This window comes from Aphelocoma coerulescens (genome assembly GCF_041296385.1).
Source record: "Aphelocoma coerulescens isolate FSJ_1873_10779 chromosome Z unlocalized genomic scaffold, UR_Acoe_1.0 ChrZ, whole genome shotgun sequence".
Lineage (NCBI taxonomy): Eukaryota > Metazoa > Chordata > Aves > Passeriformes > Corvidae > Aphelocoma > Aphelocoma coerulescens.
The window spans coordinates 16,347,589-16,373,848 of NW_027184085.1; the positions used below are offsets into that span (position 1 = coordinate 16,347,589).

A 26,260-nucleotide genomic window follows, 5' to 3' on the forward strand; every position below is an offset into this window, starting at 1 on the left:
ACTAGAAAAGTGAACAAAAAAAGCCACCTACAACACCTGCCTTGTCTTGACTTTTGGCCAATCACCACTGACTTCACCTGCTTGAGCTGCTTAATGATTTTGCAAGGTGGCAAGAGCAGTAGGGTCCTGCTTTTTTAATCACTGCTTAATTTTTTCCATTATGTGAGGGGAATTGATTTGCTTAAATCAAACCTTTTTGGTAAGTAGAAGGTATGTTGCATCAAAAGACATTTTAAGAGTCCACCCAACTCAGTAATTCTGCTTGCCTCTACCTGCCTCACTGTGAGTGAATTTGTGAGGAATAAATGACGCTTAAGCTTGTTTAAACCTGATTGAAGACACATGACATGACTGCCATGGTCAAAAGAAAATGGCAGTCAGTGGAATTTTTTTTTTTACTTTTCTCTTGTTGGCATTGTTTGCCTTTTGCTGTCATTCACTCAACAGTGGATCCAAAAAGTAGTAACTTGAGATTTTACTCATGCACTACTTCAGCAGAAGTTCCTGCCACATGGAGTTCATAGGAAGGTCTCAGGGGATGTAAACCAACTAGTAGCTGGCCCAGATTGGCCCTTTGTGTTTACATACATTCCTTCTTGTAAAAAATAGAAAGTTCCCTCAAACAGTCCTCAGTGACTGCAGACGCTGACCTAGCAAGTTGGAAAGATAATTTGCTAACAAATGAAGTGTTAGTCATAAAAAGTTGTCTATGCTCATCTGTTAGAGTTGTAAGGCTCTATGGACTGTTATTTTTAAACACCTGAATACTCAAAAGGTCATAGCATAGCTTAAAAATAAGAGGAACTCCTGCAGTATTATACACCTATTCAGATTGCATGTATTCTTTGATATTTTGTCTTTTTCGACGCAGAGTTGATCTTTTACCAGTCTGTTTATATGCCTTTGGTGAACTTCAGCTATATTTGATGACTATGGTGGCATAACCTCCTGCTTTGACATGGCAGGTCTTGTACCACCTGCAAGAACAACCAACTCATCCGGCACCAGCCAGCCAGCACACTGCACAGAGGGATTTGCAGGTGTCCATTAACCATGGAACAAAAACCAGAACCATGAGTTCAGCTTTGTACTGTGATAAATCTCTAATCTAAGCTAAATCTCACCCTAATTTTTGCTCAATATCCAAAATTTTCATGCCAATTTGACTACTTGAATCTCAATATCTTGAGCAGAATGCCTTCTGCATCCTTCCAGAATGCAAGGGGACATAACCATCTGATGTAAAACCATTCAAACAAAGAACTTTGTCATCGTAAATAGATTAAATTTAAATTTAAACCACCCTCTTCTAGTAAATATAGCAGACTAATACTCAAATGATTTTAGTTGAGTAAGATGTACTGACACAGGTATTATAGGACACCACTGTCATTACACAAAACAATCTTCCTTTATGTTACTTCTTTGCAGTTTGATAAAAAATACTTCACCATTCCAATTTAAAACTTACTCCTCTCATAATTATACTTCTTTGACAAGCAACATAATCACTCACCTTTGCTAAGAGTAAATGGAGTTATGCTCAACCTCTGTGCTGTTGAAATACAATATCACATGCAGTTTCTAAGGTATTTCTCTCAATATCTCTGTCCATTCCTTGTCCAAACCAATACTTAGATATGAATATTTTACCAGCATTTCTGCAAAGGATACAACTATAATGAAAAAAGTATAACCCAGATGTAAGAATTAAAAATCACGTTTGATATAACAGGGTTGAAGATTTAATATATATTTCCCCCCGTTAATGCCAGAGTTAAATTTATGTCAGAGCTATGCAAGCTATCAATATGTGAAGATGTAAATCAAAATAAACTTTTTTTTTTTCCTATGGCTTAGTACAATGAATTGGAATGAACGAAATGACACTGAAATGGTCAGTTTAGGTTTTGTAACTACAGATTTCTCAAATTTATATTTTTTTGTTTCCAACAGTGTGAAATACCTGTCAATCTACGCTTAGTACTATGTTACATAAAATTTGACCTATTTAAATGATAGAATGCAAAAAGGAGGGAAATAAAATTCTCAATTATTTCATGCCATGCAGACCGCTTATTTTTTTTTAATTTATATGCCTGCCTTCAAAATACATGTCCATGTTCTAAGTTAAATGAGCAAAGCCAGAGGTATTAAGACCTTACTTTTCCTTTAGTTCTTTGTAACTCAGAAATTAGTTCAGACATCAGCAACTTTCCTTTTGTTAATGAACATACAACTCTTCCCACTTTCTTCTATGGACATCTTATTTTGATTCTTGAAAAACAAAAATCACTTTCAGTTCCAGGACAAGGTATTAGGTACTCAGATGGTATTGGTCAGGTGCGTCAAGTAATACAGTTATTTTTAAAAACTCTAATCACTGAATTTCAGGCATTTTTTTATCCAAGTGGCAAATACACTGAACAACTGACTGGATTCTTCAGGGTCACACAAAAAAAGAGCTACGTGATTTATTTGCTAAAAAGGGAAATATTTAGGAGAGTTGGGTGGGAAGAACCTACAGAGAGAATAGGAGTCAACAAGAGATGGCAGATAAAGGAGGAAATAATCCATAAAACCTATCTGCATAAACAAAACAAGACATACTTCTTCCTGCAGAAGCTCATAGCACATTTCTTACTAGGCAAAACATTGGTGTTTTAGCTGTGGTGGAAAATTAACAAAATTAAACCAAACAGAACAAACCTGACATCAAGGCCTTAAGTGCAACCTGGATTCAGAGTCTGTCCCACATCATATGTTTAAAAGAAAAAGGCTACTTTATGCTGAACAGCAGTATCTTGGAAACACATCCTCAAAGTAAGAGTCAAACAATAAAATTTTATCAGAAAGCTTTTACCAATCTCCTTATTATTCATGTCAAGTAGTTACAAATGAAAGGAGAAGAAAAAAGATGGTGTGCCTGGAGACACCAGGACCTGATCAACCCTTTGCTGTATTGCAGATTTGAGTAATAAGAAAGAAGCTTTCTCTAAACTCTCATCACAGATACTAGTAGTAACAACTCTATACTTCTTCAATGTAAAAACTCAAAATAAATGACTGAGCATGTACTATTTGATAATTTAGAAAATAGATGTTTCAGGACATTACTAAGTCTAAAAGTCCTACTCCTATTTTTTGCTGACAGTTTAGCAACGCATAAAGCTATATACCTCTAATAAAAGAAATGTTCTCTGATTTTCAAAGACAAATAATTTATTTTTGGGAAGGCTAAAATCCTAACTCAGGATGATCACTCCTTTATGTTTTAAGTAGCAGATTAAAATAGCATCCACATAGTGATACAAGTGCATCCTTTTTAAGGGAAGTCCATGGCCTGAGGCAAAGATGAGTGAGAAAATACAGGTCAAGAGGAGGAGCACAGGAGAGGGAGTGCATTGCAACTACCTGGCTGCCACTAGAGAGATCCTTGGGAGCTCTGCACTTGCCCATGGGGAGGGCAAGGGCATATGGGAAATATTACACTTGTCAAGGTGGAAGACCAGAATGTCTGGGACAAAGTTGCTACAAAAACAAGATAAAACTGGCAAGTAACAATTATGTAGGAGCGACAGAGCTCCCCCCAAGCTTCCCTAGGACCAATGCAGGGGATACACTGAACTGAAAGCAGCAGGTAAGCATAGTTCAAAGGAGAAATGCTTCTCTCCTCTGCTCAGCTTCTAGTTCAAGCTTGGACGCAGGGGTGGCCTGCTCTGCTCTAAGCTCCTGCAGCCTCACCTCGAGTCCTGTGTGCAGTTTTGGGAACCACAATATAGAAAAGGACATTAAGCTATTAAAGAATGTCCAAAGGAGGGCAACAAAGATGGTGAAGAGCCTTGAGGGGAAGCTGTACGAGGAGTGACTGAGGTCACTTGGTTTGTTCAGCCTGGAGGAGACTGAGTGGAGACCTCACTGCAGTTACAACTTCCTTGTAAGGGGAAGAGGAGGGGCAGACACTGATCTCTTCTCTGTGGTGACCAGTGACAGGACCCATGGGAATGACATGAAGTTGTGTCAGGGGAGGTTTAGGCTGGATATTAGGAAACGGTTCTTCACCTAGAGGGTGGATGGGCACTGGGACAGGATCCCCAGTGAAGTGGTCACAGCACCAAGCCTGACAGAGTTCAAGAGGTGTTTGGACAATGCTCTCAGGCACATGGTGCCATTCTTAGGGATGGTCCTGTGTTGGGCCAAGAGTTGGACTAGATAATCCTGATGGATCTCTTCCAACTCGGTTTATTCTAGAATTCCATGATTCTGTGGATAACTGGGCTGGCAAGGATGAAAACATCAATGGTTTACTAGTCATGCTGGACAGCAGACAGTCATGCTCACAATACCATCTAACACACCCTCAAACAAATTACAGAAAATCTAAAATATCTTTTTGATTTTGAAGACCAAAAGAATAGCTGATATGATCACTACCATCAGACAAGGGTCCACACTTTCAAGCTACATCGTACAAAGAAACTGAAAACAGCATCCATACAGTCTATATAAAATAGGGCCAGATCTCATGGCTTGCTCACCTGTATGAGAACCAAATCTGTCATCTCAGAACTCCCCATCAAAACAAACCAGCCTGGACCAAGACAAAGTCATGCAAGGCTGAGTTTAAAAAGAACCTTTCCCAACTTGGAAAAGATACAAATTAAACCCATATGTTACATATGAATCAAGTGTTTCTGCAAGCAGCTGAAAGAGTAAAACCTGGTTTTCTGTGTCCTGCCAAGGTGAACTTGTTTTTCAGAAGACTACTCAGAGATGTTGAAGTTGGACAAGAGCCAAAAGTTATTGCTAGTAGGGCACACAGGCAGGTTCACACATGCAGAAAACACCATCACATGAGCTCTGTTTTCTTGGGAAACCACATTTAAAAACAATTCCTCAAAGGATATTTATTTTAAAGCAAAACTTCACTTGTGACATGACAATAATAAAGAATCACATATTTTAATAATCAGAGTTCACACCACATTCCTGGGACAAAAATCTAAAATCCTGTTCCAGGAAGTAGAAAATTTGAAGGAAAAAAGCCATCTTGCTGTGGTTTTCTAAGGCATTGAGGCATTTCTAAGGCTGAATTAATTTCTTATTCAGAATTAAATACTGGTAATAGAGGGAGCACTGAGATTCATAACTGGTTTCATACCCTAGAACCCAACTCTCTTAAATTAATTCATCTGAAACTCATACTGTCCTCTCAGTACTATGTTAAAGAGGATTGTACAGAAAAAACAGGTATTCAAACAGTAAGCGGTTCTTCCATAACCTCAGCTGTTCAGCTGACTGCCATGAGCTCCTGTGCAGAACCTGAGAACTTCACTATCATACCTAGTGTATTAAATCTTCAGTCATACTTGAGTTCAGAGAAGAAAGCAAAATTGTATCTATCACTCAATAGATTTTAGTCTATAAAGATCATGTCTTATTTGGTGTACAACAGTAGAAAAATAAAAAAACTAACAATAGTATAGTTGGAAGCTAGAAATTCTTAATTTTTTTACTTAGTTACAATATTTGGAAATTTTACAGCAATTATTTCAAAAACTGAGATTGTGGGAGTCTTAGCTACAAAAAAAAATCATTCCCCACTGGCTGCAAAAAGTTTCTAGATTGAGTTTTTTTGATTTGAAGTACAATATTTCAACTGTTATTTGAATACTTTTTTTCATCTTCTATATTACTTTACTGCAGAGAACAATCTTTTCAACATAAAATAAGGCAAAGTACCGGGATTTTTTAGAGCTGTACCATTAAAACCGACAAGTTCACACAACATATTTCAGTTTCAACAAAAGATTTATTTTGTAAACAAATAACTTTTCAACATAATAATTTGGTGGACTTTTTCAAGTTTTTTCAAGACCAAATCCACTTAAGTTTCCTGACCACCATACCCAAATGCAGCAGTGAAGCTTGATAAAAAACTGGTATGCAGTAGGTGCAAAGACCCAACCAAAAAGACATCTGCCCCCTAGTATGTTTACAGTTACTATTAACCAAGAAGCTGAAAACACACCATTCTTAGAGCACACACTGACATGGCTAGAAAAGGTTTCCTAGTTGCCTAATTAATCTATTAAAAAGTCTCATTAACAAAGCAGTTGACAGTATTGCTTTATAATACTTATAAAAATATTATCTTAAGACTGGTAAAATGTAGACTGCTGCTGGTTTTAATATTTAATAATCCAAAAGATATTTAATATTTTTAAGCCTTAATCTATTTCTTTCTAGGTCATAGGAACCAAAAGAAGTTTCTGCTAGAAACATAGATTTATATTTCATCCTTAAAATCAGTCAGATGATGTTGTCAAAGGTAACAGCCATTAACTAAGAGGACATGGCTATGCAAACACAGGCAAGCTCAAAACCTTATGGTAGCAATAAAAACCCCTCCAAAATACAGAAACAAAGACAAGATCCAGTAGTTACAATCTGAAGACCTTGTGGGCATAGGGGAGAACAAAGACCTGTACTGATCCTTAGACAGCATCATCATTCTTCTAACAGGAGGGGAAGCAATCAGTCATTAGCAAGAGCAACACTAACAAGTTTTCCTACTCCTCATGGCAAGTGCCATAACACCAGCAGTTTCTTTAAGAATGTGTTTGCCAGAACAGAGCATGACACAGTGAAAATATGAGAATCCGGGTTCCTTTCAAGATGCCATCAGAAACATACCACCTCAAGTGTTTAGTATCTTGCTCACCTAGCATTATTGTTCTTCTTACTGGAAACAAAATTTAATTATATGTTGAGAAAAGCTTATGGGTTTATATTCTAAAGCAAGCAGCTTGCAACTTGAGACAAAGCTCAGAAATGCATACTCAAGACAAAAAGTCTTAATAAAGGTCAAAGGTTCAGATAAATTCTGCCTTTTGGCATAAGCCTTAGGTGTGTTAAAAAGTATTCAAAGGGACTTCACCCACTTTTATGCTCAAGAAAGATCAATTTATAGTATTAAACACATATGTTCTGGTATCTTTAGTAACTATGTTTACACAACAAGCATTCTCTGTCACAGAATATTATAAAACTAGTATTACTTATTCAAGGATGTGAATTCCCTGGGAAGTTATGTGGGGCCAAACAGTATTATACAGTTTTTCATAAGTGTTTATGGCAGAACTTCAACTACTTTCCTGTTAATGAAGTGTCCAGAGTGGGGTTTTTTTTCCATGTTTATCTTAAAAACATTAATTTTCAGAAATTAGAAACATGTGACGATAATGACTTCTGCATACTGCCAGAAGCTAAATGTAGTCTTTATAATGAGAAAGATTAATAATAACTTATGTCCCAGTAAATCAGTTAAGATTCACAAAACAAGAATGTTTTCACCATCAGTGCTGAAAATGCTGAAGACTCTAGCAAAGAGACTCTCACAGCTCAAAGAGGCAGACAACACCTATTCTGCAAAACAGTCAACACAGTATATTTTTTGACTTCAAAGTCTTATCAAATAGCAAGCACTCACTTTCTTACAAGCAGTAAGATGTCCATACTCTAACCTCTTCCTCAGGAACAGCATTAAATTAAATTTTATTAAGACATCCTAAATTCATAGAGTAGTCATTAACATAATTTGGGGGGTCTAGGTTGACAGTAGGTTCAAATTTTCATTGTACACAAAACTCATTCCAGATTTCCATTTAGAAACAAAATGTCCAATATATCAGATCTACACATAATTCTACACACATGCAAAGAGTATCATAAGAATATCTGCATGCAACATTTTTTAGCAGAAGTAGTAATGCTCACTGTGTTCAGGCTCACTGACCATGCTTATCTCAGGCTCCCTAGCAATGCAAAAACGCTGTCTTCAAAACAGCTTTTCTTTTGAAAAATTCCCTTTTCCTTCATATCTCCAACTCAAACCACACATACAGTTCAATGCGCAGCACATTTATATTATGGTATATAGGGCATCTCAGAGAACATGGGTACTACAGAGAGTCACCTAGGCAGTCCTTAAACTCTCCCAAGTTTTGCTGAGACGCCTATTGATGATGCAAAAGCAAGCATGTTAAGTGTAGACAAGGGAGGCAAGGGAAAGGATTCATTAGTTTGCCAGACAGTCTTCCATAGAAGTTTTGGGGTTTTGTTTTTGTACGTTTGTTTGCCTGAGAGGCGAGTCCACAGGCGCCCGCTGTTTAAACATCTGTGAAACACAATGGACAAAACTAGAAACTGCTGACCTTTCAAGCATAGCAAACTGTAGTTGAACATAGCAGCACAGAGCTACAGAGCACACTGTTGGGCTGGGGACTGCAGAAGACAGCCAAGTCCCATGCACTGGGCAGTGCCTGTGCTGAGGGTGCTGCCTATAGCTGAGCTCCACAAGAAGACTGATTTCTTAACTTGGCTGTCAGTGCCACCTGCCAGCTCTTTTCCCTGGCATGTCAGAGGTTTTCTCTCCCTACAATATGCTGGTATAACTGCTTGAGCAATTATTTGCTTAATTAGTTCAGTTAGAATTGTCTGGGCTAGCTTTAACATCAGTAGTATACTTTTTAAACTTTTTTTTTTTCAGAATTTTCAGCCTAGAGATGATATGGGAATAGTGAGCAACCATGTGGGTTATGTGATGAATGCTAACTTGCAGCAGGGACAGTGTCAGGGAATTTGGAGCAAGGAGGCAGACAGAGTGAACAGAGTGAGATGGGGTAACTGGACAAATTCTCTCTGCTCAGCTGTAGAAGAGGATCAGCAGCCAGAGATTGGGAAGAGGAGGGGAAAGGAAGGTAAAAGCTGAAGACCATTGGCATGTACCAGCAGCAACCCAGCACCAATAGGACAGCTCAAGGCCTTCAGAGTTGTGCCAAGCATAGGGCTGGGATCCTCAGAAGGGCTGCCAGCAGATCAGCACCATGTCCTACAACTATAAGCCACTCAGCTTGCTGAACGCTGGAGCAGTTTGTGGCTGATAATGTCAACAAGCCTTTATTGTGTTAGTCCCCATGTTCGTGAGGAACCAGCAGCTGATGTCCATCATCGAGCACAAAAACACACAATTAGTGCCTCCGTTGAGAGAGACCTGGACAACAGAAGTGACAAACACTTTCCTGTTTGCTGGCTATTCAGTTTAATACAGCACTTTACAAGTATGATCTAATATATTGTGAGATTTGGGACATAGTGTTACTATGGTTATAACCTCCTTTGCTTTCTTCCCCTTGCAGGCAACAAATAAAAAGTAGAGCAGGAAATACTGTTCACAGATATTAACTGGTCCAACTCTGGATTGTCTTAACATAATTGTCTTTCTCCATCATCAATGAAGGTTTATTAAAGGTTAGAAGAAAACAAATGATCACGGGTACACAGGCTGGGGGATAAGATATTTTTGCTAATTGAGATGGAAAACTTCTGAGGCCCAATTCCCACCTTAGGCTTGCCAATCTTTTAACGCTCTTACAATTAGATTTATACTACCTCGCCAGACGAAATACACAAGGAATTAACTGGAATGATTACAAATGAATATTTTTTTCCTTTTTTTGTTTAAAAAAAAACCAAGTTACCCAGTTGCCAGAACCATATTTAAAATGGAACCTCTACCAAGAGCTTTATATGGCCCTCATAATTTCTGTTCACCTATCTCAAACCAATCAGAACAAGTCTATTTAAGAATATGGCTGAGACATATTTTAATCCATAAATAATATATGAAACTGCCTAGGGAGGATTTTAAAAGGGAGTTCATTGACATGGGTAAGAAATTTTGCACTAGTGAATAGAAATAGTTGAAAACAATGCAATTTTCTTTGGATAAAAGATCATTCTATTGTCCAGTGTAAGTATTTTAAAGAAAACCAAAGAGACTGAAATTGTTGGCTCAGTATAGAAATTATGACATTGAACAAATCAAAGTCAAAAAAATAATAGCCCAAAACAATACTAGGAGATGAGAGGTCTGGTCAGGTTTTAGACAGACTATCCAAACAGCTGGAAAAGATGTAGATTCTCTGAGGGAAATTTGTAATGTATTTGACTCATGTTTTTGTGGAGCTGTGGATTATCCTAAGGGGTTTGAAAGAAGGAACATATGCCAGAAAGTTACAAACATTATCTGGAAAATGATAGCATTTTAGTAGTTTTCCAACATAGCCAGCAATAGAAATTAAAGTTTAAAAATAATGAAAGAAAAAGTAAAACAACAATTGGTGGGGGTGGTCAAAATGAGAGATTACCTATTGATGAGGGGGATTCTTCTTTGTTTTCACAAAATAGAAATAGGTTCACATTTCCAAAAACTAAGCTTTCTTTAAAAAATATGTTTTCAGGATATACTTTTTAAAAATATCATTAATTCCTTTCTAATTTTTGCCATTTTTTCATCCATTAAAATGACAGAACAGAAATAAAATTCATCATTAATACAGCTCTTACTGGCTTGCTTTTTCAAGTCACATATGTACTACACTCTGTAAGTGACAGACTACCCTTAACATGTGTAATACTGTCTTCTCAAGTAAATCTGTTTTATAATGATTATGACTTTACAAACTATTTATTTTTAGAGATTTGCAATATGCTTCCTCTCACCATTTTCAAGTACTTCATAAAACCGGTAATTATGGAGATATTTTGTGTCTTTGTACGACTACATCTTCTCATGTTAGAAGCCAGTTTCATGTAATTAAAGATGGAGCTAGAATGGCTTACAGTGTCACTTTTCCAAACAAAGGTTGCTATCTTCCCTGAAATTTGTCAAACCCAGACAACTAGAGTGTGTCATCTTACTAATTACTAATAATTTACTAATTACTATATTAGTAATAAAGGTAAATATTCAGAAACTAGCCCAAGTAACTGCTTCTTGTCTCCATTATAAGGGTTAAGAGTTTTTTATTTCTACTTCAGTGACCCAGCATTTAACATTTGGGAGGGGATGCTGGGTACTTGTGGAAGAATAATGCAGGATTTGCAAATCTTGCAAAAGAAATCAATTGACAGGGGCCAGTGACAGACAAGCCTCTGAGTAAAAGGGTGTGCATAGTGCACCTGACCAATGACAGGTGGGGAGAGATGTGATGGGCACTCGGGGCTTGGCATGGGACACCATGTCACAGAAGGGTCCCCAAATACAGGGCCCTGGAGAGTTGACACACACCTCTTGGAGTTGCACAGGTGCTACAGCCTCCCACATCAATGGAGCTGACAGTTAAAATATACCATTTCCAAACAACTGTGTCCAGGTTGATGGAAGCTACAGAGAGCAAGTGAGACTGTGATGTGGAGATGGCAAGTAGCACTGAGAATGCATTTGGAGTGATTAATATGCAATTTCACGATTCTCAGAGCAAGAAGATTGATGAATCTCAGTATGCTGGGGCAGGATGCACATTCTTTCTGAGTCAGGAAAGTAATGTGTTCATCAAATTACCAATCAAACTGAAGCCAGCTTTGAACACAACAAATTCTGATCCCTTTCTGCCATGGGAAGCCTTCACCGCACCTCCTGAGATGGGCTTCTGGGGGGTGGTCCATGTTGGTGGTTCCATACCGGGGGTTCCTGGCACAGGAGGGATTCTCATGTGTAGGTAGCTAAACGTGCTCTTCATTGGTAGAGCCAATTAATGAGACTGTGGATTAACGAGACATGTTGCCCAAAGACCAAAGCATCATTGGAAATACATGAGCAATGCCAATCTTGAGCCAAATCCAGAAAGTTAAGCACATGGAAGGAGGTTGTAAGAGCCCAATTCTGTTCCCAGAAAAATTCAGAAGTGTTTCTGCCATTAATTTTTGTTTGGAGGACACAGCTCTGCAGAAGAATAATCAAGTTCAAATTGTTTGCAAGCTTAACAGTTTTAAGGCTGAACGATGAACACATCCAAACCTTCGGGGAAAAATTCTGCTTGCTCTTTTAGTCCAAATATGACAATTAGATTTTAAGCGGCACAATTGAGCAGATCCAAACACAGTTTAAAATTCAATCCAGAATCCAGAACATAGCAGCCAACTGAGAAGCATCTGGGGACATCCAGATCAGACCAAAGAATTTATAGCACAAACCCAGTATTTATTTAATAATCATAATAAATGTACAAAAGCACATTTTTATAAAGGCCAAAAAAGTAACTGCATTTACCCAGATACAAAATTCTACCCAAATTCTATTGCAAACTCATTACATTTGAGAAAGTCTTAAACTGGTTTTCACTTCACCTCGAGAAATTACTGATCAAGCAGCAGAATTTTAATTTTCAGTAGATATTGAGTAACAAACATACTGAGAAGTTCTGCTAGAGTGGAAAACTTCTGTCTACTTACAAATCACAATTTGGTGTTTTTTTCCAGTACCAAAATAAAGAAATGCAGATTCACAAATGAAATCTTTAAAAACAAAATGTTTTTCTTATGTTTTTAATTTAAACCGTATCTCAGTGTTGGATCTGTTACAGAAGCAGAGGCAGTCTTTTAAAAATGCGCTTAAACGCTCATGCACAAATATTTCTCCATTTCAGTAATCAGACGGGTCTGTTTTAAGACAATAAGACGTGACAGGTAGCACATTTGCGGGAGATCAGTGATTCCCTTGGTTGCTCTGCAAGATGCAGGTCTAAAGGCATAGTGACATCAACCAGCTGAGAAGTGCAGTAAACCCCTGGGACAAGCTGTCATGTCTCATTGTCCTTATGAAAGAAAAATGGTAAACAAGGAAGCCAGACTGCAATCATGAATTTATGGATGTTTGTTAATAAGTATCTCAGACCTAGTCAGACAGATCCTTTTGGAGTATTTTCAAATTTCACAGGCTGTTTCAGAATGGTCCTTCAAAACTGATTAAAAATGCCACCATCATTAGATTATATGAGAAAAAAGCCCAGATCAAAATGTTAACTCAAATATACTTCAAAAGCCTGGGGAAGACAAACCCCCCTAAGTTTCAGGCATCAGCTCTTTCCAGTGAACAAATAATCCAGGAATGAAAAAAAAAAAAAATAGAGATGGAGAAAGGGATTTAATTAATAATGGTACAAAATAGAATGACCCAAGAGGACTTCAAGGACCAACTTTAATGTATTTCTGGTTTAAGCCACACAGACAAAAATGAAATATCAGGAATCATATATGATGATTTATGCTAAAGGAATCCTTCAGAAAAATTGCCAGACAATTACACAAAAAGATAATGAGGCTAAGATGACACAATTTGAATACAGACACCCAGACAGACACCCTTTTGGCCATTTAGTAACTCCAGACAGACAGTTTGCAGCAGTTTTCTTACCCTAACTAGCCTTAAAATCAGGGAAATCACACAGGAAGAAAAAAAAAAGCCTTCTTAAAACATCTTTTTTCTTAATATTAAATTAGAGATTATAAAAAAATAGAATGTAACTAGAGCAGGAAAATATTAAGTGAGAGAAACACTGATGATTTATAATGAGTACTGGTACCAGACAGGGGAGTAGGGTTGGGATGGCAGTGGATAAGCAGTTCATAAAAGTGTCTTGGGCTACAGGTCATATACAATATAACACAATATCTTTTTTATGGGAGAGATTTACTTGCATGTCTGCTTAATGCTTTGCTGCATGCCTGGGTATACAAATGATCCTTCAGAGAGGTACAGTGCTGTTTCATATATGGTGTTTAACAGTATCCAGGCACCAGTCTGCAGATGGAGTTTTATAATTGATCGGAACATATTTTCCCCAAATAAAACTAATTTTTCCACAGTTTGTTGAACAACAAAGGCAAATATCCAGTGAATTACCTGACAAAGCCCTAAGAGCAATCTGTCTGTGAAAAAGAGAAGCAGATCACAGAACAGTGCTTACTGCCATCAGCTAAGATCCAACTAAATCAAGTTTTGTCTGAAGTCAGGTTTCATTTTACTGCATTGGGGAAACCCATTGCTACTCATGCATTCAATATATTTGCCTTCTTGCAGATTAATCCAGGTGCTGCACATTGTACAGCTCAAACCAATTTCTGAGCAGCATGCCAGTGAGCTCACAGACATGAAGCCATTCTGGTTTAAGGACACAAGAAGCTCAGTTTACTCTTTCCTGTTCAGTATATGACTTTGAAAGGTGGTAAGAGAGGGAGAGCGTGGCATTACAGCTGCAATGTATTTCTAGTCACCAATGAACCCTCTCTCCCTGAGAGCATCTCTGGAGACTCTCCATCTAACAGACACACTCACAGTACTCACACACCCACAAGCTGAGCAGAGCTCAGTTGGAGGGTTGGTGTCCTAGCTCAAGCAATTGAAGTGACTTTGATAGATTCACAGGAGTGCCAAGTGAAAATGGGAGACTGAACTTCATGTAGCAGTCTTGCAAGTCTCTGCTGTGCATTATTTCACATGTTCAGGTCATCGAAGTGGCCACTGCTACAGCTCAGCATGTCACAAAACCTAGTCACCAACTGCTTAGGAAGCACTACTGCTCATGCAGTTTAAAGATGCAGGGCACGATTCTGTTCCACATCTATTCAGAATTAGACTTTTCTATGGCAGTATAAAAATGATCTGATCCAAATATAAATACTTCTATGCAGCCCTAATGTAAGTGACCCAAAGAGGAGACTGATTAAGTTTCTAAAATTATCTTAATTATATAATCATGGGAAATTTAAAAAAAAAACAATATGCATTTGGAGCATTTCACGTGTAATTACATGGATTATAATTAGAACAAATGAAGGAATTAAAATACAGTAAAAGTATTTTAAATGCATATTTTAGAATTTAAAAAAGAAAATTTTTATGAATGATCCAAAACGGGACCAAGGATCTTACATTTGTGTCAGTGACACTATTTTATCTAGATGCAAGATATCATAAGAAGATTAACAAAATATTTTAAGGATGCAGGTTTATAATGCTTGAACATCACACATCCCAACTCTTACACAGCACTTGACGTAGGTACAAAGTGCCTTTTTTTTTTCACATCTCAGGTATAAATGGACCAAGGAAAATGGGATACCTTCTTGCTCAACAGCTGTAGCTGTAGATAGTTACTGTGCTGCAGATGTTTCTACTATCATTACACACCCTCATTTGAGCAAGACAAAATATATATCTCTCTCTATATATAAAATATATATATATAAAAATAATTGCATATGCTTTAGTATATGTCAGCTTAAAGAAAAGGTTAACTTAAACTATCTTCATCAGCAGACTACACCAACACATTTTACCTTGCTCCAGAAATAAAGAGGAGCACTTGCAGTGCTGGATATGTCATTGCAGTTCAGTGCCAGTAAACAGTGTTTTGTGGGGTAACTTCTGAAATAGCTTATGGCTGCTCCCCACAAAACCTGACTTGGCTGCATTTCATTTTGGTTGTTGCAATTTTATTTTCAAGTTGAAGACAGTAAGATAGATGGTCTTTTTTTGCTACAATAAACCCACTATCTTGGTACCAGGAAACAAAGCTATGAAGACATATCTGTTATTGTATAAAAAAATTTCTTTTTAAAGAAAAATTAATAGTATCACACCCAAAGGGAGTTATAGTAAGTATCTGTATCAGGTGACCTACAAGTCCAGGATTTTAGAAAAATAAAGATAAGAGTCTGCAGCAGCTAAAGCAAAACCTTTGTTTCACAAGGCATCAGTATTTCTCCATTTTCTCCTATCTCCAATACAGAATTACATTTTCTTGAACTGCTGGTATTTACTTTATTACCGGCTCCCAGAGATATCAGTCAAGAATCATTCATAGTCTGAGTGGATTTTTGGAGTGGGAGCGGGTGTTTTATTGTAGGGGCTCCTGTTATTTAAAAAATAGTTCACTTAAACAAGGATCTACAGCAGTAAATATACAGTGTACACACTCAAGTTGTACTGGCTTGAGAAATAATAAAGAGTTACCAAGATCCTAGCACTGGCATTTTTTTCCCCTCAGAACAGGCAAAACTACTGTGAACAGTAGGAGCTCTGCACTGTCAGATCTTCCTACTTAAATCAAAACCTTTATTCCTAACTTCAAGGATGATGAACAACTTGTTGAAGGCATATGATTACAGACTCGAGACAAACCTTATAGGGAAAACCTGCCTCTACAGTTTTTGATCACTTTGACTTAATCAAGCCACAGAGAATGTTCTTGTCAGCGATGAGCATGGTCTTTGCAGACACTGTGCATCGTAAGAAACAAAAGCAGAGTTACCAAATGGAAATCGTCTAGACAGTCAGCAGAAACTTGAACATTAGCAGGAGGCATCAGCATGTCTCTGACCCACAACAAGAGAGGATTTTGCTCTTTCCCTAGAGAGACTCTTCTCTTGAGCACAGTTCCCACCTGTGAAAAGAATGTATAATCACTTCATGGGTTTCTAAGTGCTCTTGTCAGATGATTTCTACTGCATGAGCTCAGGTCAGGCCGCATGAGCATGAGACCAAATCCCTATTTTGAGGACACAGCCACAGCATTTAACTACCTCACACCACACAGCTTGGCTGCTGCTATAGCAGTGTGCACAGAGTAAAAGTGAGTGAAGCAAAGGGCTCTCATTTCACATCCCGCCTTCACTCTTGTTTGGAAGAAAGGGATGATAGCATAATGATTCCCGAATGTCTGAAAGAAGGAAGTGTAACACTGTCCTAAATTTCCTAATAACTCAAGCATCAGATTACTTCAACTCTAATGACTATTTCTATTTTATAACCAAACCTGTAACTTAATAGCAGTTGAACTACATGGAAAATAAACTGAGAAGAATGTTGATATTTAAAAAACTATAAGCAAATAAGTATAATTTGATTTGGGTTCTATTTTTGTTTCTCTTTTTCTTTGTAATTTTTAAAAGGGCCGGTTTGGTTTCCATGAGTATATTTCTTTTGCAAAAATTGATTCTACAGATGTTTATGAATTTAGAAAAGTAAAGCAACAGTGTTGCAAATCAGGCTTGGGAAAAATCATCAGAGACTGCTTTCATCAACTGCATCACAGAAACACTTTAATACTGACCCTTCACCAACTCTAAACTATAGGAAGTATCTAGTGCATTAGCTGTTTCCTGCTGGTACCTAAAGTTTAAACATTTGTGCACAGAATGAGAACTTGACAGTCAGCTGACTACAAAAATTGGTTTGGGGTAGATTGCTTTGGTTATAGTAATGCTATTAAACCTATTAGTTTTTATGAACATTAGCATAATATTTAAGTATATTTGAACTGCTTTTTTTTAATCCATAGAAGTCAGCAGCTTACTACCACTGGCAGTTAAAATGATGCTAGTCTCAGTGGCAGCATGCCTAACCTCAAAATCATTGAGGTTCATTGCAGCAAGCAAGCCACTAAATCTCCTCAGCGTCCAGTGGGGACAATCAGAATTGTGCTGATTGAAAGGAATCTACAACAGGGATACAAAAGGGTCACCACACCTAAACAAACATTGTAGCTGAAGGCAATTTCAATCTTTATATGTTTTGTAAACTAGAGAGACTTCTTTTTCCAAGGAAAAGTAAAATGAGATTCAAGTCTTCCCATTTATTTTCTCTTAAATCATCTGGTTTTCCAGTATTTATTCTTTACACTCTGCCAAGCAATATTATAATTTACAGAAGTTTTTGCTGATAGAAAAAAAACCTGGAAGCCCTCTCCAATGCCAAGCGACAGCAGTTTAGAGTGCTTAACTGGTGAGTAATGCACTGATGAAATACCGCAATGCAAATTTTTTTCAAAATATTTAGGACTTAGAGATTACTTGCGGAAATGGTAATGTTTCCTAACAAATCAAGTGTTTCAAGAACAGACCACCCAAATGTATTATCATAAAAAGAAGTCAGTTACTTAATTATATAATAGAATGACACATTTCTGCTTTACTTCTCTATTTTACATTTTTTAATTCTTTTTTTTAACAAAATGTATCCTCTCTAGAGAGTAAAAGATTTACAACAGGAGGCGGGTTGAATTAATTTGCTAGAAACCAACTTCCTCGTGTTCCAATTACTTTGGAAATAGTTTAGCTTGAACCGTGATACTGTACATACAGCACAAGGGAATGAAAACACTACCCCTTTTCCGCATCTGAAATGGCTTTACTGAGACCACCAACGCTGACTTAAACTGTGCGCACTCTCAAATAAATTTAAAAATCACAGAATCATTGACTTGTTTAGGTTGGAAAAGACCTTTAAGATCATTGAGTCCAACCACTAACCTACCACTGTCAAGTCCACTACTTCTGGACCACTTGTCCGGTGCTTGACAACAACTTAGGTGAAGAAATTTTTCCTAGTATCCAATCTAAACCTCCCCTGGCACAACTTTGAGGGCATTTCCTATCATCCTGTCACTTGTTATCTGGGAGAAGAGGCCAACCCCCACATCACTTCAACCTCTCTTCAGGCAGTTGTAGAGAGTGATTAGGTCACCCCTGAGCCTCCTTTTCTCCAGACTAAACACCCCCAGCTCCCTCAGCTGCTCTTCTCAGGACTTGTGCTCCAGACCCTTCCCCAGCTCCATTGCCCTTCTCTGGACTCCCTCCAGCCCCTCAATGTCCTTCTTGCAGTGAGGGGCCCAGAACTGGACACAGCACTCGAGGTGTGGCCTCACCAGTGCCCAGTACAGGGGGACAATCCCTGCCCTGGTCCTGCTGGCCACACTATTGCTGATCCAGGCCAGGATGCCCTTGGCCTTCTTGGCCACCTGGGCACACCCTCACTCATGTTCAGCTGCTGTTGACCAGCATCTCCAGTGGCTTTCCAGCCCCTCTGTCCCAAGATTGTAGTGCTACCTGAGGTGTTGTGACTTAAGTGCATGACCTGGCACCTGGCTTTGTTGAATCTCAAGCTCAGGCCATTAGTCCATCCTGTCCAGCTCCCTCTGCAGAGCCTTCCTGCCCTCCAGCAGATCAACACTCCCACACAATTTGGTGTCTGATACAAAGTGACTGAGGATGCACTTGATCCCCTCATCCAGATCATTGATAAAGAGGTTAAACAGGACTGGTCCTGACAATGAGTCCTGGGAAACCCTGCTAGTGACCAAATGGATGTAACCCCATGTTGCTGCCTGTTCTGAACTTCCCTTCCCCCTACCCCCTCCCCAAGACAAGCCAGGACTTGCCTCTGCCAAGTGCTCTGAACCCCTTTGTTCCACGCACCGGCAAACCCGAATGTAACTCAGACTCTTCAGCAGTGTCTCATTGGCCGCTCACCCCGGGTCTGCCCCCAGTCCTCCCCTTTCCCCTTCTCCGAATAAAAGAAGGACCCAAGAGGGGGCCCGCCCTCTTTGGCTTTGCAATCCTTCTGCGAATCCGTCTGTGTGTCTCTGTCTCTGTTCGAAAGCTCTAATTCCAGGAATTAGGCAAACCAAAAGCTGTATTTCTCCCTCTTTGCTTCTGCTGGTGATATCAGCTTTGCAGCTACTGTTTGCTGCTTTTAGAGCTACTAAAGTGCTGGATTGCCCGTGCTGCCTCTCTAGGCTGCCTGAGGCTTTCTAAGGTATTGAACTACAAGCACTAGCCGGTAAAAAGCTGTGAGTATTCCACAACCCCATCCATCACCACCCTCTGGGCCTGGCCATCCAGACAGTTTTTCACCTAATAAAGAATGCACCTATCCAAGCCATGAGAAACCAGCTTCTCCAGGACAGTAATGTGTAAAATGGTGTCAAAGGCTTTATTGAAGTCCAGGTAGACAACATCCACAGCCCTTCCCTCATTCACTAGGCGTGTAGGCTGGTCATACAAGAAGATCAGCAAGGATGTCTGGCTAAGCAGAGATCTACCTTTCCTAAACCCACTCTGCCTGGGCCCAATACCTGGTATGTCCTGTATATGCTGTGTGATGTCAGTCAAATGATGTGCTCCATGACTTTCTCAACACTCAGGTCAGGATGACAGGCCTGTACTTCCCCAGATCCTACTTCTGGCCCTTCTTGTAGATTGGCATACTTTCCAGCCTCTGGGAAGCACACATATATTACTAAACCTCTCCTTCATATCTTAATTGTCCTCAAAATGAGGAAAAATATGCTCCTAAAATGTATGCAGCAATGGTATATCTGATTGTTCAGAGTTACCTTCCAGAAATATGCCTTAAACACTGGGTAGCTTAGTGAATATTAAGCAGACACAAACTCTATTTTTCTATTTGAGAGCAAAGTGCTGAAACAACTACTTTGTACTACACTACCTATAAGCCATATTGTGTGTTCATCACCATTTTACGGAACAGTCAAGTCTACTAAAGGGACTATCAGTATCTGATGAGAAAGCAATATGTATTGGCAATCCATTAGAAAAGGGTAAGAAAAGGACAAAGTATTTAAATAATTGAATTTCACAGCAGATAACTTTAGTGGGTGCCATAAAACGTGCTATATCTGTAAAAACATGAACATACTGAAGGGGAACATGGAATAAAAATGGATCAGAGGTGCTCTGGCAAAGAAAGCAGGGAAAGAATAGGGATTTTGTAAAAGAATTCAGCACTCGTCCTTCTCCTTTTCTGGGCAATTACCCTACATTTTCTTCTGGGACTGTGACATTTGATTTTTTTCTTTTTCGTTTTATTGCACTGCAGGCCTACCATTTATTTTAAGATATTCGGTGGGTGACTGTGCACTTTCCTTGGGTCGCTGTCCCATTGGTTTACTTCTTACGTCAACCTGAATTTGAGAGGATCCTATACCTCATCTGAAACTAATCTACTGTGCAAAGAAACTTCTACTTATCTCCTCACTGCACTAAAACTGTTTAAACCAGATGTGTCAAAGTTATTCTGCAAGAAGGGGCTGAATTCCACATTTAATTATGCCCCATGGAGCAGGTCATAAACCTCATGCTATCACTGACAAACTCTTTTTGATCCCTCTTGAAGAGAAGCTTCTTTGGCCCAATGACTAAACACAGAAAACAGACCTCTACAAAAAATAAAAAATGTTTTAGACTTGCTTTGTAAACACAAGGAAAATAATTGGAGAAGAAAATGGTATTAGATGTTAATGTAGCATTGACTGACAAACAGTATAAGGGGACGGAAAACAGCTAGCAGCATGGAAGCTAGTGCAAGTTTTTACTTCTTGGGAAGTATCCCATTTGCCACATTCTCCAACAGAATGACTGGAAGAAGTTTACAGCCTTCCCATGTTACAGTGCAGTGTGGTTGCACTGTAAAATGGACCATGGAGACATCCTAGAACAAACATCTTTCTCTGAAAAGAAAGGAAGGTACATTGAAGGATGTAGAATTTCACTGATTCTGTTTACAGCAAAGATATTTCTATCCTCTAGCTCAACAGCAGTGTTAGTACCACTATTGGGAACAAAAATTTGCAGCTTGGAAATGAGGAAAAAGTGGACAAGGACACAGCTGGGAGAAAAAAATAGGAAAAAAAAAATCAAGATGGTTTGTTAAATCCAGTATCTAACTTAAACTTTCTCCATCTTTTCAACCCATCCCTCACTGGATTTGTTTGAGAATTTTTCATACCTCACTACAGTACATAGCTCCCAGCTGATCAGCACTGCTTCCTATCTTATTTGTTGTTGACAGCCTCCCCTAGAAAGTGTTTGTTCTTAAATTATTATCTGGTTCAAGTAAAAAAAAAAAAAAAAAGTCGCCATTTTTGCTAATACTGGTAGTCTGCATGACCTTGAATTTCTGCTTTTTGAACATTTTCTACAACAAATCACATGACTTGGGCTGGCAGAATTTAAACACTCCTATGCCTTGAAAACTTTTCATAGATCTTTCAGAAGCAACACTAGCTCAATCCTTAGTAGGTATGTAAAAAAAAGACCTTTGCTTTTCATGGGTGGGGACAGTCATGCCATCTGATTGTCTCTCTAGTTTCAGTGTTTTATCCACATGCTATCACCTGAGACATTCTGCTAACAGCAAAAAGCTGTATGTTACAAGAATGAGACAGAAAAGACTATGTTAAAATGATCTTAGAAACAGCAGAAAGAACAGAGTATTGTCAAAAGTTACTCTAGGACTTCATGCAAGCATTGCTGCCTAGTGTACATGTGTGGTACAGAACCTTTCACTCAAGTGCAGGAGAGCCTTCAGTCTGAATTCAACTTGATAACTTCAGCTAGGCTTCCCTCAGGCAGCATGCCCCTTAGTGTGCAATCTATCACAACTAAACTGCACTCCTCAGGTACTTGCTATACACTACATCCACGAATGAAAAATTCTCAATTCAAGTGACACGTGGGTTGAAAACGTTGAGGAAGTTTCAGTTACATAATAGCTACTTATCAAGGCTGAAACCTGTGGCCTGGCAGAGCACTTGCCTTGAGCAGAAAGTTTTGTCCATGATTCACTGGTAGGAACCAAGATCTCACCCAGGTTCTGTTCATGGGCATCAGTGAACCCCAGCAAATTGTAATAAGACCTCTGTAGATCACTCAGTGTGACTTCAGGCAGAAGCCTGGAATAACACCATCACCTGGAATAACACCATCAGTTGTGGCTTTATCTCCATGAGTCTTAAAAATCTCTGAAGTGAGACTCCATAACTCCTCTTTCCCAGTGCAACCATGTTCTCCTGGGGGAGATCCTCTCCCAATGTCTGGACTGAGCCACCCAACACACAACTTCTGGCTTTTACTCCTTATGTCACCTGGCTCTACCAAGAAGAGCTTGATTTCATTATCTTTCTAACTGCTTTTCCAGTATTCTCACAGCATTTAAGCCTTCTCTTTGCCAGACTAGAGAAGCTCAGCTTCCTTGCAGTCTCTCTTGGTAAGAAGGTGGGTCCTGGTTACCCTGGCAGCTTGCCACTGGACTGTCTGCACTTTTTCCACATCACTGCTGACTTGAGGACTCCCTGACTGAAACGCAGTATCCACAGAGGAAGACAAAGGGCACAGCAACTTGTGTGCAGCTCTGCAGAGCTGCTGCTAACACCCAGAACAAAATTTGGACAACTCGTTCATGGTACTAATCACTCATGTGCAATCTGTGCAATGAAAATGTAACCAGAAAGAGAGAGATCCAGATGGTAGTGGCTAGATCTGAAATGTAATTAGTTCAGTCAATACAGTAGTATATTTTTAGATCTTCCACTAGTCAAAACAAGAGATGTTGCTCAAGCAAATTTAACATTGCTTTAAAAAAAAAAAAAAAAAAAGATTGCAAAAACTGTTTGCATGTCAACTCTATAGAGACTTTTCTGACAACTTAGGCAAGAGCTGGAAAGCATATTTTAATTCATACAATGGCTAAAGGTAGGAGCACTGCCAGAAAATAGGATTTGGAACAATTCTTGGAATACAGAGGTTCATCTGTTTTGCAAAAGAAAGAATCAGAAGCACATAAGTATAAGCAGTTATTTTAAACTTGCCTATTAAGCAAGGACACCAATAGCTAACAGATGCGGTTATTTGCAAATGGTTTCAGCAAAACATACATACTACATATGACAAACCCTGATTGAAACCTGTGTCCTGGTAGTGACATGACTATAATACAAACCTGTCTATTAAACTCAGCATTTGTCTGAGGGCTATTACATTAGCTATTTAATTTGTGTTTCAGTAATGGTATCTTTCAGATGCAAAGCTGGAATGTAGAAAAATTAATCTAGATTGTAATTTCCCAGAACTATTTAAACCACTCAACAGAAAACTTGCCTTTGTTGGAATTTTTCAGTGCGGACTAAGAAAAACTATTCCTACTCTGAAGGATCTCTTTCTAAAAAACAGACCTAATTGTTTCCAAACACACCTCAGAACACTGAGGAAACCCAAACCTTTACAAAGCAGTTTAAACACTGTGGCTTTGATTATCATTGACACATAACACCCATTACATTGTTTGGGTCTGTTTTGATAAGTGCTACACAAACACAGTAAGAGTGAAAACACAAGAGCAACACATATCATCTGGGAGGAAAGAGAAGAAGGAGACACCAGCCAAGTAACAAATGGCTACTTCATGTCTCGAGCTGTGTAATTCGGAAATTTCAAGAAGCAGCAGCCTGGGAACAGGGTATGAACTTCCAGAAGAAGGGCAGCTAAATTGAACAACCTTATGAACAGGCCATCACAAGGAAAAGGTACTGTAAGGAAAGTAAAAAATGCTCATTCTGGAGACCAAGCAAGCTGGTGAAAAGCCAGATAAGAGCATTCTACTTATAAAACAATACTGCTGAGTTTGAAATAATTTTTTTCTAATTAAGAAATAGGAGTCTAGGCACTTTTTCTGGAGGGAGACCAACACCAAGAGGAAAAAAAACCAACAAAAACTACACAAAGCCACCCCCATCTCCCTTGAGAAATGAGACAAGGCAGTAAAGAACTGGGTTATCCATTTCGAGAAGTGCATAAGGTAAGCTATGGTGGTTTATGTTATGTTGCATTTCAGTGGTTAGAAAACTTCACTGGAGCAGTGAAGAGTCCCATTGGCTCAATGCAGAATAGTGGCGGTAGCCAAGACAGCAGTGATAAACCACTTTAAAATGTCTGGTGCACCACAAGAGAGCTGTGTTTCAATGACATCAAAAATACACAGCAAACCAACCATTAAAATCATTCATTCAAAACACAGTTTGACAGTTTTCATGGGGCCAGTTTTAGGATTATGGATTTTTATTTATTTAAGCATTTTTGAGAAGTGACAAGCCCTTTTGTATATAGGCTGAACAATGATTGCTTTCTAAATTACTACAAACACAGTTCAACTTTTGTTGTTTTCATCTTTTGCTTTCACTTTTTGCCTAAACAATTTTATGAAATATACTTAGTTTCTGCCATCTTCTACCCACATTAAGCAACCTAGGGTTGTAAACGAGCGTAGTTTTCAGGCTGAATGCAGTGTATTCTCCACTCCCCTAATCGTGCAGAACCTCCTCCGCCTCACATCTGCAGGGCTGGAGCATTGCCAGTGGCAGGTCTGTTCTTCACAGCATCATTCCTTCGATGCCTGTGGGGATTTTCTGCAGAAGATAGTTTTGACCATATCTTACTAAAAGTGGATGCGCTTTGATGGCATCAAGTTGATAGTTTGATAGTGTGTGCAAATTTGGTTGATGGCCTTGGTAATTTCTAGAATTCCTGGCATCCTCAGTAATAAAGAAACAAACCCCTTGATTCACACTACCATGATGACTAGCAATTTTGGCAGCTCTGCAGTTCAGACCCAAGGCTGAAGTGGCACAGGAGTAAAACCACTGTTTCCCGTTCCTGCAAACTGGCTTTTGAAGTCATGGCTGAAACACACTGGGCAGACAGCTTCTGGGCATAAACACAGGACAGTTTTTAGGACTAACCACCATGCTCTCTCCACAGAGTCTAAACCAAGATTAAAATAATATTTGCATCAAGAGAAACTATAGCTGTAAAGAGAGCTAATTTTATGCTGGTATGGTTGGAATATTATACCTGAACTTGCTCAGAAAGTACATACTTTCCTTTAATACAAAATTAGCTTTGGGTGTAACTATTATTTGTTTTTCAGCAGAACCTACAAACTACTTCTATTTGCTTGCACCTAAATGTAACAAAAAGATGTCCTCCACACCCATGAAGTTTAATTTTAGGAGCCAGAGGCTTCAGAAAAACCCAGGTGAGCTAAGAGCTGGCTCTCATCTTCCTCCAACCACAAATGGAAAGGTGGAAAGTCCTAAAGAAGGAACAGCCCTAATCCTATTACTTTTCACTGCTTCCACTCCATGCCAGCCAAGCACCTCAACCACAGTCACATTCACTGTCTCCCTCTTGCGGGATTAATGGCCCTTTCCTTGCTGTCAGAAGGTAGTCCTCACCATCAGGAAACTTCCTTCGCTGTAGCTAGTGTCAGATTTATCTGAGATTACTGATATTTTTCTTCTTTGTTTATGCCTTCTGGCAGGACTTTACAAGAGTGGCTACATTTTAAAACTTAAAATTCACTTGCTAAATACTGTTCATGATTACTCACTCCTTCTGCAAGATTATCGTATTCCAAGCACTGTTCCAACTCTACCAGATACCAAAAATCACTAGGGAATATCTGAATTAATATTTTCCATCATATGAGTAAGAGAAACAAATATTTTTTTAAAAAAAATTAGTTCCTATACTTCATTTTTACTCTTCATTTTTTATAAATTAGACTTGGAATATTTTTATAAATTTTAGCATTCCTCTATTTCAAATGAGAAACTAATGGTTTTGTAGGTAACAAACCAAAAATTTTGGCTGAACTGCTAATAACTGAATAGCTGAGTTTGTGTTTGTGTGTGCATATATACATACATGCATGCACAAAAAGGCAACACCCTGAGGTTAAATTATCTTTGCAAGAAGATTCTCCTTTATTATTTTTATC

The 26,260-nt window shown here is 38.7% G+C and overlaps 1 protein-coding gene across 5 annotated transcripts in view; it reads right to left on the bottom strand.

Moving 5' to 3' along the window:
* The window catches only part of ARL15 (ARF like GTPase 15), a 232,257-nt gene that overhangs the window by 47,010 nt on the left and 158,987 nt on the right, over window positions 1–26,260 (bottom strand). Inside the window, exon 7 of one of the 5 annotated variants that reach the window (XM_069001320.1) lies at window positions 15,561–16,289. The exons of the other annotated variants lie outside the window; for them this stretch is intronic. Coding sequence (XP_068857421.1) covers window positions 16,098–16,289 — 192 coding nt within the window. The 3' untranslated portion in view covers window positions 15,561–16,097. Of the gene's footprint in view, window positions 1–15,560; window positions 16,290–26,260 lie in introns of those variants that run through there. 5 annotated transcript variants of the gene reach the window in all.